Source organism: Camelus bactrianus, chromosome 11, assembly GCF_048773025.1.
Source record: "Camelus bactrianus isolate YW-2024 breed Bactrian camel chromosome 11, ASM4877302v1, whole genome shotgun sequence".
Classification (NCBI taxonomy): Eukaryota; Metazoa; Chordata; class Mammalia; order Artiodactyla; family Camelidae; genus Camelus; species Camelus bactrianus.
The window spans coordinates 64,427,036-64,440,827 of NC_133549.1; the positions used below are offsets into that span (position 1 = coordinate 64,427,036).

Here is a 13,792-nt window from a genome sequence, read left to right on the forward strand (position 1 = left end):
GGACTACATTGAATGCTGCAGGAAGCCATATGAACACAGCAGGTCAGCACCACACAGCACAACTTACTTCTGCCCTAAATATTAGAAGATAAGCTTCCCCAGATCCACCTGAACCTCTGACAGGCAGGAAGGTGAGAAGAATAAAGTTATGATATCCTCCACCAAGGAGAGCTCTGAATCCTACCTGCTGACGTTTGAAGGCTAAATAATCCAGATTTTCCAGCTCCTTTCCAAGCTTCTGATAGGTTTTTTGGAGATCAGATTTGTTGGAAACATTTTTGAGAGACTCAAACGCCTTTTGAAACTGAAATTAAAGCAAAAGTAAATCATTAGGAGCAGCATATTTTTCTAAAATTCCTAATGAGCTAACACAGAGAAATAGTCAATGCTGAGCCTCAGTTTCTCCATAATACAGAGATAACAAAGGCTTGCTAATTGCCTTTCAATTAAATAATTAAGCACCATTATAAAGCATTAGAAACTAACTGTATGCTAAGTACAACCATCATTATTGCATGAATGAGAAGCCTGTTTAGTCCGCATTCCAACAAAAGAGCATACTCCATTAAAAAATTTTTTTAACTCTTCATGTTTTAGTATACGCTGCTACTTTTAAAGAAAAAAAATTGCAACGAATGTATAATTTCAAATCATAATGAGAAAGTATTAAAGAAGCTCTCACATTCCAATCATGGAAACAAATTTGTCTATGCAAAGGTAGCCACTTGCCTCTGTAGATATATCTATGCAGAGTAGGCACCCACCAAACTTCAGCCAGGAAGATCTCTCAGATCTTACATTTTGAGAAGAAAGGAAAACTAACATTTTGATGACTGAAGCACATGTAGCATGTTCAGCAAACATTTATTCATTTCTACTCTATAACAGAGATGAGTTATGAAATCAGTTCTGCTAAATCAGAATGCCTCTCTTCATTTTTAAGTCAGATACTAGATAAACACAAAGGAGACAAATTGCAGCGTATCACAGAATATTGTTCTGCTACTAATAATTAATTAAGCAAAGGAAGCTCACAAGAAATTGAATTCTTGGTTTATTTTAGTAAATTAGAACATACTTTAGAGGATTAGTGATTGAAAATGTCAAGTGATATCATTTGCAAGACATTTGCATTTGCTCTCTCTTTATGTCATTTATTTCCCATGTTCTCAGTGTGTGCCATTAGACAGAGTTCTACAGATGGAGATTTCACCATCCTAAACAAACCAGCATTCCACCATGATTATGGTGTTATGAGACAGGGTAATAAGATTTTACAGAATATAATTAAGTTTCCAGGGAAATGATTTGACCCTTCATATTTCAAACTCCATGGAATAAGTCATATAATAATGGCATTCTACAGAATTAAATCCGCAATTTCACAAAAGCAACATGTTTATCTCAATTCAAGGTGATAGAAGAAACAGAAATAGGAAGTAATATTGCGACAATTTTACAGCAGGACAATAAATTAAGTTCAACAAATAATCTTTAGAGCCTACTATACACAAGGCGCTATGAATATAAAACATATTTTCTGCCCTAAAGGAACTTACAGACCACCAAGGAAACTAGACATGAAACTCAGAAATGGAAATGATACTGACATTTACTGGGTGCCTTCTCAGTGCCAGGTACTTTATTCTTTCCAATTTAATCCTCACAAGAACCACAGAAGTTTCTATTTCTCTTCCCACCTACAAGTAACTGGGACTCAAAGTCTGAACTGGTTTTTTTTCCAATAATACATAATTTTAATTCATAAAAACAGTATAGTCCTTAATTTTTCTTTCACCTGGACCTTTCTCTTAGCCTGGCTTTGCCCAGGTTCTTCTAGGAATCACAAAACCTTATGTTACGCCAAATGACTTTTTTTCCAGCTTTATTGAGATATAATTGACATATCTTAGCATTGTAAAAGTTAAGGTGTACAGCATAATGATTTGACTTACATACAGCATGAAATGATTATCAGAATAAGTTTAGTGAACATCCATCATCTGGTATAGATACCAAATTAAAGAAATATTTTAAAAATATTTTTCCTTGTGATATGAACTCTTAGAATTCACTCTCTTAACTTTCCTGTATGACATATTATCATGTTAAACATATTTATCAGGTTGACATCACATTCCTAGTACGTATTTATCCTATAACTAGGAGTTTGTACCTTTTGATTACCTTTTTACCATTCCTCCTCCCACCACCTCTCTCCTGCCTCTGGTAACCACAAATCTGATCTCTTTTTCTATGTGTGTGTGTTTGTTCGTTTGTCTGTTTTTAAAGTATAATTTACCTACAATACTATGTTAGTTCCTGGTACACAACATAGTGATTTGTTATTTCGGTACATTTCAAAATGGAACTGGGTATTTAGTATATTGTCTGTGCTCTTTCTACTCAATCATTAACTTTAACACAAAGCAAAGTAGTAAATAAAGTAAAGTAAAGTAAGGTAAGGTAAGGTAAAGTAAAGTAAAGTAAAAAAAGGAAGGAAGGAAGGAAGGAAGGAAGGAAGGAAGGGAGAAAGAAAGAAAGAAAGAAAAGTAACATGTGGTGAAACTGAAAAAAAACACTGATACTGACTGAGTGACCTAGGCCATATAGAAGACATGAGGGAATTTAAGTTGGACCTCAAAGGACTTTACAGAGCCTTTGGTAAATGGGAACTAATTCTACCCATCAGTTTAAACATAGCCAAAATCTGTTCATTTTCCCACTATGGTAAAATCAAACTAATACCTTTATTCAACACAATTTTGGAAGTCCTAGTCACAGCAATCAGAGAAGAAAAAAAATAAAAGGACTCCAAATTGGAAAGGAAGAAGTAAAACTGTCACTGTCTGCAAATGACATGATACTATACATAGAAAATCTTCAAGACACTACCAGAAAACTACCAGAGTTCATCAATCAATTGACTAAAACTGCAGGATAGAAAATTAATATACAGAAACCTGCTATGTTTCTATAGTCTAACAATAAAATATCAGAAAGAGAAATTAAGGGAACAATCCATTTACCATTGCATCAAAAAGAATAAAATACCTAAGAATAAACCTACACTAGGAGGCAAAAGACCTGTATTCTGAAAAGTATAAGATGCTGATGAAAGAAACCAAAGACAACACAAACAGATGGAAAGATATACCATAATGTGTTCTTGGATTAGAAGAATCGATACTGTTAAAATGAGCATACCATCCAAGACAATCTACAGACTCCATGTAATCCATATCAAAATACCCATGGCATTTTTAACAGAACTGAAACAAAAATTGTTTTTAATTTGTATGGAAACAGAAAAGACCCCAAATAGCCAGAACAATCTTGAGAAAGAAGAATGGAACTGGAAGATACACTCTTAGACTATACTACAAAGCTACAGTAGTCAAAACTGTACAGTACTGGCACAAAAACAGACACATAGATCAATGGAACAGAATAGGAAGTACAGAAATAATCCCACACACTTGTGGTCAATTAATCCACAACAAAGGAGATAAGAATATACGATGGAGAAAAGATAATCTCTTCAATAAGTACTGCTGGGAAAACTGGACAGCTACATGTAGAAAGATAAAATTAGAACATTGTCTAACACCATGCACAAAAATAAACCCAAATGGATTAAAGACCTAAATGTAAGACTGGATACTATAAAACTCCTAGAGGAAATATACACAGAACACTCTCTGACATAAATCAAAGAAATATTGTTTTGGTTCCATCTCTTACAGTAGTGGAAATAAAAGCAAAAATAAACAAATAGGACTTGCTTAAACTTAAAAGCCTTTGTACAGCAAAGGAAATCATAAACAAAATGAAAAGACAACCTATAGAATGGGAGAAAATATTTGCAAACAATGTGACCACCAAGGGATCAACTTCCAAAATGTACACACAGCTTATACAGCTCAACATCAAAAGCAAAATAAAACAAAACAAACAAACAACCCAATCAAAAAAATTAGCAGAAGACATAAACAGACATCTCTCCAAAGAAGACATACAGATGGCCAACAGGCACATGAAAAGACACTCAATATCACTAATTATTACAGAAATGCAAATAAAAACTACAATAAGTTATCACCTCACACTGGTCAGAATGGCCATCATTAAAAAGTCCACAAATGATAAATGCTGGAGAGGGTGTAGAGAAAAGAGAACACTTCTACACTGCTGGTGAGAATGTAAATTGGTGCAGCCACTACGGAGAACAGTACGCAGGTTCCTTAAAACACTAAAACTAGAGTTATCATATGGTCCTGCAATCTGACTTCTGGGCATACATCCGAAGAAAATGAAAACAGTAATTCGAAAAGATACATGTCCCACAATGTTCATATCAGCACTATTTACAATAGCCAAGACATGGAAACAACCTAAATGTCCATCAACATTTAGGCTAAAGAAGATATGGTATATATATACAAAATGGAACACTACTCAGCCATAAAGAAGAATGAAATAATGCTATTTGCAGCCACATGAATGGACCTAGAGATGATCACATTAAGTGAAATAAGTCAGTCAGAGAAAGATAAATATATCACTTATATGTAGAATCTAAAAAAATGATACAAAGGAACTTATTTACAAAACCAGAAATAGACTCACAGACATAGAAAAACTTAAGGTTACCAAAGGTAAAAGTGGGACAGAGAGAGGGGAGGCATAAATTAGGAGTTTGGAATTAACAGATACACACTACTATATATAAAATAGATAAATAACAAGGACCTACTGTATAGCACAGGGAATTATAGTCAATGTCTTGTAATAACCTATAATGGAAAAGAATCTGAAAAGTAGCATATATATATCTGTGCATAACTGAATCACACTGCTGTACACCTTAAAACTGTAAATCAACTATACTTCAATAAAAAATAAAAATTAAAAAAATTTTAAATCAAACTAATATTAGATCTAAGATTCTAAACAATTTCAGTAATTTTATCCATAAATTAATTAATACGAACTATTTTCCCAATCTGTTTAATTCTAAAGCATTCTTTATCCCCTACATCTTCTCTTCCCTAAGAAATACTAGCTCTACTTCTTAACTATTTTTTCTTCACATGTATCTATGAATTTTATACAACTCCAAATAGGAACTTTAGGGTAAACACATTTATAAGCCTTCAAAATAAGAAACATGAAAACCAATACATCCCAGTAACATGTTCATGGCCAAAGAAAAAAGGGAGAAAATCCAGTAATGATACATCACCACCAAATGCTTTCATTAAAGGTCAGAGTTTGCATAATGTGGACATTTTAGCTTGAACTTTCATTATCAGGGCCTATATCCTCCATTTATTGATATTAAATAGTTCAAAGTACTCAAACTATGATGATTCATTCATTTAGATTTTTTCACTTACAACAACAAATAATTTTCAAGGAGAGGTCATACAAAATCTGTACTGTAACTTTTATCCCTATTAAACACACTACATCGCCATCTGTCCACATGCATACTTAAAGATGCTAAAGACTAAAAGCAATAAGTTTACCTTGCAATTGAAGCTGAAGTACAGAAGATAAAAATTAGACAAAGATTAAAATGAGATTTAGATTTTACTTAAGGATATTTGATGTTGCCTTGATTTGAAATTTTTTTATTCCAATAGGCCACTGTGCTTGATCATTGAAACAGACCTTTTGAGATTTTCTACATTAGTTCAGTGCACAGTAATTTCATTATATTGACTATTTCTCAGAATAAATGCTCTCTCAGTTGAAGCTGGGAAAGGAAGTACAATTAATCAAAGAAATTTTAATATTCCTCAACTTTATCTGTTCACTGTCTTGAGTGGGAATTTTAAATGAACCAAGAACCTCAAAATAATCTGTTTAACATTGAATTTATCCTGTTAATATTTTTAACTCACTGCAAAACAAATTCAAACCTTAAAAAAAAGTCCAGTGCATAAATATGAACCCAAAACAAACCTAGGTATGTTCTAAAACTGCCAAAACTGAATATTAAGATGGTCTCTGAACAGAGAAACAAGTCCAAATTCTATCCTTGGACCTTACCAAATTTCACAAGACAGACAAGAATCAGAAGATGCAAATAGTAACTCTAAGCCCAAAGAGTAAGTATTGTATACCATAAAAGCGAGCATTGTAACACACCCAGAGTGTTTTCTCATCAATTTTTTTCTAGTCAGAAATAATAATAGTAATCCACAAAATAAAACAGCAGAGACCATGATTGCTCATCTCCTATTAAAATAACTGAAAATCTGTTTTGCAGAAAAGAGAAGCATGAGCAAGGCAAAAGGGAAAATATCTAGTTTGACTCAGCATTCCCTCTTCCCAAATACATTTTCCTCCTTTTCCTGACAACATATTTTTAAATAAATCTAAGCCAATGTTCTATACAAACTACACATTCAATGAGTTCATGAAAATTATATAGATTCATGGAGCAATTTGGGAAAGAGGACAAGAAGAAATCGGCTGAAGCAGCAGGAAAAAATGCAACCAGGGCTCTGGCAAGTAAAGCTTCCCTGGCCCTCACTGCCAATGTCCTGGCTTCCTCTTGTAGTCAGATCAATAGATTCAAATAACTCCACAGCTCCAGCAGCCTACTAATTCCCATAATGAAAAAATATCAGGTAGCATTACTTCAAAAGAACAGCCAGCTCAACAGTTGTCATTTTTCCTTATTTAACATTTTGTGCTTTTGTGCAAGGTGCTGAGTATAACCTGTAACATAAAGGGAAATCTCACACCCACAGCACTATATATACAAAAGAGTATCCAATAAGTACCTGACTGAAAGCACTGAGTGTCCCTAAAATGTCAGTGTGAAACAGTGCCAATTCTGGGAACTAAAGCAGAAGGAAGGAATGGTCAAAAGAATAATATATTAATTCTCTATACATATTAATGTTCAAAGTAAAAAGAAATTGTTTTAAGCAGAAGAAATGGTTACTCCACCTTACTTAAATATGGCAAACATAGAGCAATCAAAGTGAAGTATTATTGAGGAAAAAAAATTATTTCATTTTCTGAACTTAATCCACTGACTTTCATACATAGTTTCCAAATGAACTTACAGGATGATAATACCACACATTAAAAGGAAGTTTACAGCTGAAGCAGAAAATTAAAGGAAACATATCTCAAATAATTCTTTACTGTAAGGAATGATAATAAAAGTTAAATTAAGAACATAAAACAAAGTTGAGCTTGAAATCTAAGTTAGAAAAGGTCATATGAAGTTGAAAGCACATTGTCCTTGAAGTCTGGGTTGAAGTCCTTGCTATGCCATTTAATAATTTTATATCTTTGGACAAGTCACTACTATTCTAATGCTTGATTGTGTTATCTGTAAAATGGGAGAGATTGTCTTTGCCTGCCTACTTTATAAGGTTGTGAAATCAGTTGAGGAAAAATGAAAGACATTTACTCAACAAATATTTAACATGGGCCTGGCAACATGTTGTCACATGAGAAATGGAGGAAAACAAAAAACAAATAGCTCTTGCCCTAATAAAGTATATAACCTAACTTTATAGATTACTGCTTTATAAATTTTAAAGTTCTATAAAATTGTAAGAGACCACTGTCATTAAACTCATGACCATTCAGTAGTGAATGAGGACTGAAAAAAAAGGAGTCATACTGTAATAATTTACTGAGCATCTCTGAGCAACACATTTCTTGAGAGAAATAGAAAGGTACATTTATTTAGTTTTTCCTTCAATATCGCTACAAGACTTTATTTATTTTATTCCATTTTGTTATGGCAGAACATTTAATATGAAATATATGCTTATAAAATTTTTAAATATACAATACATCCTTGTTGACTATAGGTACAGTGTTCTACATGAGATTTCTATTCATCTCACTTAACAGAATCTTTTTGCCCACTAATTTCCCATTCCCTTTCCCCGTTAGAACCTGGAAACAACCATTCCACTCTTGGATTCTATGATTTTGACCATTTTAGATATCTCATATAAGTGCAATCACACAGTATTTATCTTTGTGACTGGCTTGGTTTATTTAGTATAATGTCCACATCCATGTTGTTGCATATAATAGAATTTCCTTTCTTTTTAAGACTGAATAGTATTTTATTGTGCATATATACCACATTTCCTTTATATTTTATTTGTCGATAAACATTTAGGTTGTTTCTACATCTTGACTATAGTGAATGGTACTGCAATGAATATGGGAGTGCTAATGTTTCTTTGAGATATTGATCTCAATTCTTTTGAATAAATACTTAGAAGATGGATTGCTAGATCATATGGTAGTTGTATTTTTTATTTTTTTAGGAACCTCCACACTGTTCTCCACAATGGCTATACCATTGTGCATTTCCACTGACACTGTACAAGGGTTCCAATTTCTCCACATCCTTGCTAACATTTGTTGTCTTTTTAGTTTTTTCACAACAGCCATCCTGACAAGTGTGAGATGACATTTCATTTTGGTTTCGATTTGCATCTCCCTGATGATCACTGATGTTGAGCATTTTTCATATACCTGTTGGCTATTTATATATCTTCTTTGGAGAAATATAAGTATCTGTTCAAGTCCTTAGACCATTTTTTGATTGAGTTGTTAGTTTTTTCTGTTGAGTTGCAAGAGGTCCTTATATATTTTGGATACTGATCCCTCATCAGACATATGATTTGCAAATATTCTCTCCCATTCCATAGGTTGCCTTTTCACTGTGTTGACTTTGCAGTGCAGAAGCTTTTTAGTTTGATGTAGTTCCACTTGCTTATTTTTGGTTTTGTTGTCTGTGCTTCCAGGGTCATATCCATGAAATCATTGCCAACACCAGTGTCATGAAGCTTTTCCTTTATGTTTTCTTCTGGAAATTGTACATTTTCAAGTATTTAATCAATTTTTAGTTGATTTTAGTGTATGGTATAAAATAAAAGTCTAATTCCATTCATTTACATCTGAATATTCAATTTCCCAACACCATGTGTTGAAGAAATTATCACTTCTCTATTGTGTATTCTTAGCACCCTTGTTGAAGATCAGTTGACTGGATTTGTATGGATTTATGTCTGGGCTCTCCATTCTGTTCCACTGCTCTGTATGTCTGTCTTTATGCCAGAACCATATTGTTTTGATTACTGCAGCTTTGCAATATTTTTGAAATCAAGAAGTGTGATACCTCTAGCTTTTTCCTTCTTTCTCAGAATTGATTCAGCTATTTTTTATTTTTATGTGGTTCCATATGGATTATAGAATTGTTTTTCAATTTCTGTTTTTAAATGCGATTGGGATTTTGATATGAATTCCTTTGAATCCATAGATCACTTTGAGTAGTATGGACATTTTAACAATACTCATTCTATCAAATCATGAACTCAGAATGCCTCTCCATTTGTGTCTTAATATCTTTCATCAGTGTTTTACAGTTTTCAGTATTACAAGTCTTTGGCCTCATTAGTTAAGTTTATTCCTAGGTATTTTATTTTTGTTGGTGCTATTGTAAATGGGATTGTTTTCCTAATACACTTTTTGGATAGTTCACTGTAAGTGTATAGAAATGCAACTGATTTTTGTGTACTGATTTTACATCCTACAACTTTGGACACACACTCTTCTTTCAAAAGCAGTGGGCTACCTTTTTATTTCTTGTTCTAGTTTGAATATAATGGGCAAAGACCTGCCTCTCCTCCTCTCCTCTAGTCTTATCTTACTATTTTATGAAAGAGTCTGCTCATTTTGGACTTTTCCCCTAGAACACTCACAAAAATCCCTGCTACATTTTTTGTATTTATTCTTTATTGCACAGTATCAAAGAATTTCTCTGCTATTACAGTGTTTTCTTTAGTGGCCTTACTCTTTTCTTTCTTATTATAATTTTTTTTCAAATACAAAAAAAAAATGTAGCAGGGATTTTTTGTTTAGTTTTGTCTATTATATTCAAACGAGGACAAGAAACAAAAAGGTAGCCCACTGCTTTTGAAAGAAGACTGTGTGTCCAAAAGAATTCCATATATTTAAAGATGATACCCTCCCTAAAAAAATTCTATCAAAGATTACTTTATAATAGGATGTGTGTGTGGATGTAAGAGAGACAGCTGACTACAGAATTCTTCTTAGAAAAGGAATTGTTTATATTGAGGAAAATACCTTAAGGTGTAATTTAAGATGGATAGTGATATCTGAGGACACAAATTGCCAGAGGCAAAGTCAATAGTGGAGAGATAGGATATCTTACTGTGACAAATGAAAGAAATGTAGGGGTGTGAGGAAAAACAAAGGAGAGTAGATAGGAAGAAATGAGATGGAAGAACAATGAGATGAAGTTGTTAAGGATTTTGAAGACTTCTAATATACAAATTATAGCCACTTAGAATAAATTACTATTACACTATAGAGCCTCCTCCCTTCCTTCTTCCTAAGTTTCTAGTAGGTTTGCCATATACATAAACATGCCTTCTGTGGGAGTAATAGTGGGGGGGGGGGGTTAAAGGGGAAAAAGATCAACTTCCAATTATGAATTCACATATTATAGAATAGAGTTAGAAAAACCATCCATAAACTAAAGTAGTTCTGTGGAAGCAAAAGCTTGGAGCTAGAGGTGACCCTGAGAATATGAGCCCAAGAAAATTTGCAGAAATCTTGGGGAGAACATTATACTTGACAGGACATGGAATGAGGGTTCAAGCCTAGTATCTAGATCTTAAGGGCAAGGAAATCCCAGCAGACAAGTGCTTTACAATCATAAGTGGAATATGAGTAACTAGAAAATGAAGCTTAAAAAAAGAGAGACAGAAAAGGAATAAAAGCAAGCAAGCAATGGTAACTTAGAGCTCTTATGGGGTTATTATAAGTAAGTCATGACAAACTAACCTCATTTCCTCTATAACTGAGGTTACTAGACTGGTAAATCTGTGATGCCACAGATAATACATCTTGATTTCAGGAAGGCCTTTAAAGAAAATGCTTAAGAATAAAATAAAGAAATACCATTTATACAGTAGCCCAATGAGGTTAGTTTGAAGCTCATTTCAACAACTTTATTCAAAATGTGTTAATATTTGATTGATGTTATCTGAAAGACAGCTATTTCACTGTTTTCCATATCATTAAATAATTTTTCACGAATAACTTGTAAAAGAAGTTAAGTTATCTCAGATTTGGGATGTTCTGTCCACTGCCGTTATCTCCTACCATTAAAGAGGCTATTGATGGTTAAAAAAAAAAAGGTTCCAGGATTAATATATTATAGAAGATTTCTAGGGTCAAGAAATTTGGGAAACTCTGGGTTAAGCAAAGTTAAACAAGTTTCTTTGCTTCAATATTTCTCACCAACATTAAAGTGCTAATCAGCATCAAAAACATTCAAAGGGAATTTCTGTGTTCAGCACTGACAATAAAAAAAAAACTTTTTTTCATGTTGCATATTTATAAGACAGGTTCTGCAGAATACTTTCAGGGGAAATGTTGGGCTAAATAATTCTAATCTTAATCTAAAAAAATTCAATTTGCCTTCATTCTATATGAAACCTTGAAAGAACTGAGTTGATAGTACAATTCAAATATAAATTTTTCATAAGGATGAAATAATTTTTAAAAAATCACAATTTACCACAAAGGTCTTCCTTTTTCAGAGATGAAGTATCATTATTGTATTATAAATACTTAAGTGATTTAAATGATCTAGCCCAAGTTCAGTCTCTGACAAGGCACTAACCATATGGAGAAGGGTGGTTAAAGTTAAGAACAACTCCTCCCCCTGAAATACCTAAATTCCTTTAACAACATGTTATAGGCCCATGAATTTGTCTAAACATTTCTGAAAGCTATTTATAGTAAAAGCTGTTCTAACTCTTGGAGTACTAAGCTCCAAAAGTTGGGTTTTTTTCCTATTGCCTTGAGCAAGCTTCTTAAATCCAATATGATCCAGTTTTTTATTCATCTATAAAATAGGAATCATAATCATACGGCTGTTGTGAAGACTGAATTAAAGGAAATAATCCAGCACCATTGCCTGGCACATTATAAAAACTCAATAATGATTAAGTATAATTTTTATCGCAAAAAACAGTACTTTGTTTTTCTTTGATCTACAATTACCCCCCGCTTCGTTTGAATGGTATGATGTGTGTGAATTACCTAGCACTGTGCCTAGTAGTTTGTGACACAATTAAAATGGTAGTAAAGGTGCTTGTGGTCTTATATTATACATAGTTACCTCTTAATTGATTAAAAAGGTAGTAATTTTCACCCTACAAAAGCCTTTCATTCTGCCCTATCTCAACAAATCTGGAGTCTAAAACATAGGAAATATTGGGTCATTGGAACTAGGAATTACTTGGTACTGAATCTTTCATAACCACTTCTCGTTATAGCATTTATTAGTGTCTATATACACATATTAAAAAAAATGAATCTCACAGAAACAGATTCATAGAGATAGAATACAAACTTGTGGTTGCCAGGGGGACAGGGGATGGGAAGGGACAGACTGGAATTTCAAAATGTAGAATAGATAAACAAGATTGTACTGTGTAGCACAGGGAAATATATACAGGATCTTGTGCTGGCTCACAGTGAAAGAGAATGTGACAATGAATGTATATATGTTCATGTATAACTGAAAAATTGTGCTCTACATTGGAATTTGACACAACACTGTAAAATGACTATAACTCAATAAAAAAAAAAGTTTTAAAAAAAATGAATCTCAGAAATGTTCAGGGATTTGTTTAGGGTATTCAACAAACCAGTAATCAAGTAACAAAACACACTGTTCAAATATCTCACTTACAAACCTACTAGTAGACAGTTGCTGGTGATGAGTACTAATCCCTTTCTTAAAAAGCTACCTAAACAACAACAATAACAATAAAAGATGCCAAATTGCTTTTTTGCAGTAATAAAACTATTAAAAGAAAAGAAATATGAAAGTATAAAGGAAAGGTCACTCTACTGTAGGGTTAAAGTATGCATTAGTAAGTAAGAGAAAGATGGAGAAAAAAAGTTTAGCTTAGCAATTAGAGCAAATGATTTTGACAAAAATGTCAAACAAGACCATCATCTGCTTAATACAGTAGTGACAGTGGAGTCACCAAGCACCTTTATGAAAATACAGATGTACTTATGAACAGAAGAGAAAGGGTCCTATTTAAAGCAGGAGAAAGAGCAGAGACTCCAAAGTGTTCTTTGCAACCTTTTCATCTGGACACTAAATAAATAGTGTCCAGATGAAACTATTTTATTTAGTGTCCAGATGAAATAAATTAAGAAAAAGAAAAAAGTTTGAATAGAATTCTCCTTCCACTAAACGTCTAAGTGGTTTTCTCTAGCAAAATAAAGCAAGCAAGATATCTTGCTGTCTTTGCAGTCTCCTAGTTAAAATATACTCTTTACTCTTACTAAATACATTTATATATTTTCATAATGGATTACTACAGACAACACAGACAACTTGTGTATATGCACTGTTTATCTTGGATCAAGAGGAGTATTCATTTACAAACTAGGACAAACTTCCACAGGCCTTAAACTTTTTTAAACATTTCTCTTTTTTAAAACATTTCTCTTTTTTTGAACATTTCTCTTTCCCAAACTATTTATATTTACACATCTATTTTCTCCAAAATCTACATAACTATGTTATTATATATTTGTTCATATATTTATATAGGGCATGATAATTTAAATGGTCAAAAGCCTAGAACTTTGCCTTAGCCATTTCCTTATCAATAAGCCATCTTCTATTTTTCAGTCTCCCATTGGCTTTAAGACTAACTTCTGGCTTCGTTCTTGTGAA

The 13,792-nt window shown here is 32.9% G+C and overlaps 1 protein-coding gene across 10 annotated transcripts in view; it reads right to left on the reverse strand.

The window, feature by feature from the left end:
- The window catches only part of CTNNA3 (catenin alpha 3), a 1,350,411-nt gene that overhangs the window by 1,222,216 nt on the left and 114,403 nt on the right, over positions 1–13,792 (reverse strand). For 9 of the 10 annotated variants that reach the window (XM_074374085.1, XM_074374091.1, XM_074374087.1 and 6 more), the window contains one exon: positions 185–304. The exons of the other annotated variant lie outside the window; for it this stretch is intronic. In XM_074374085.1, coding sequence (XP_074230186.1) covers positions 185–304 — 120 coding nt within the window. The remainder of the gene's footprint in view (positions 1–184; positions 305–13,792) is intronic. 10 annotated transcript variants of the gene reach the window in all.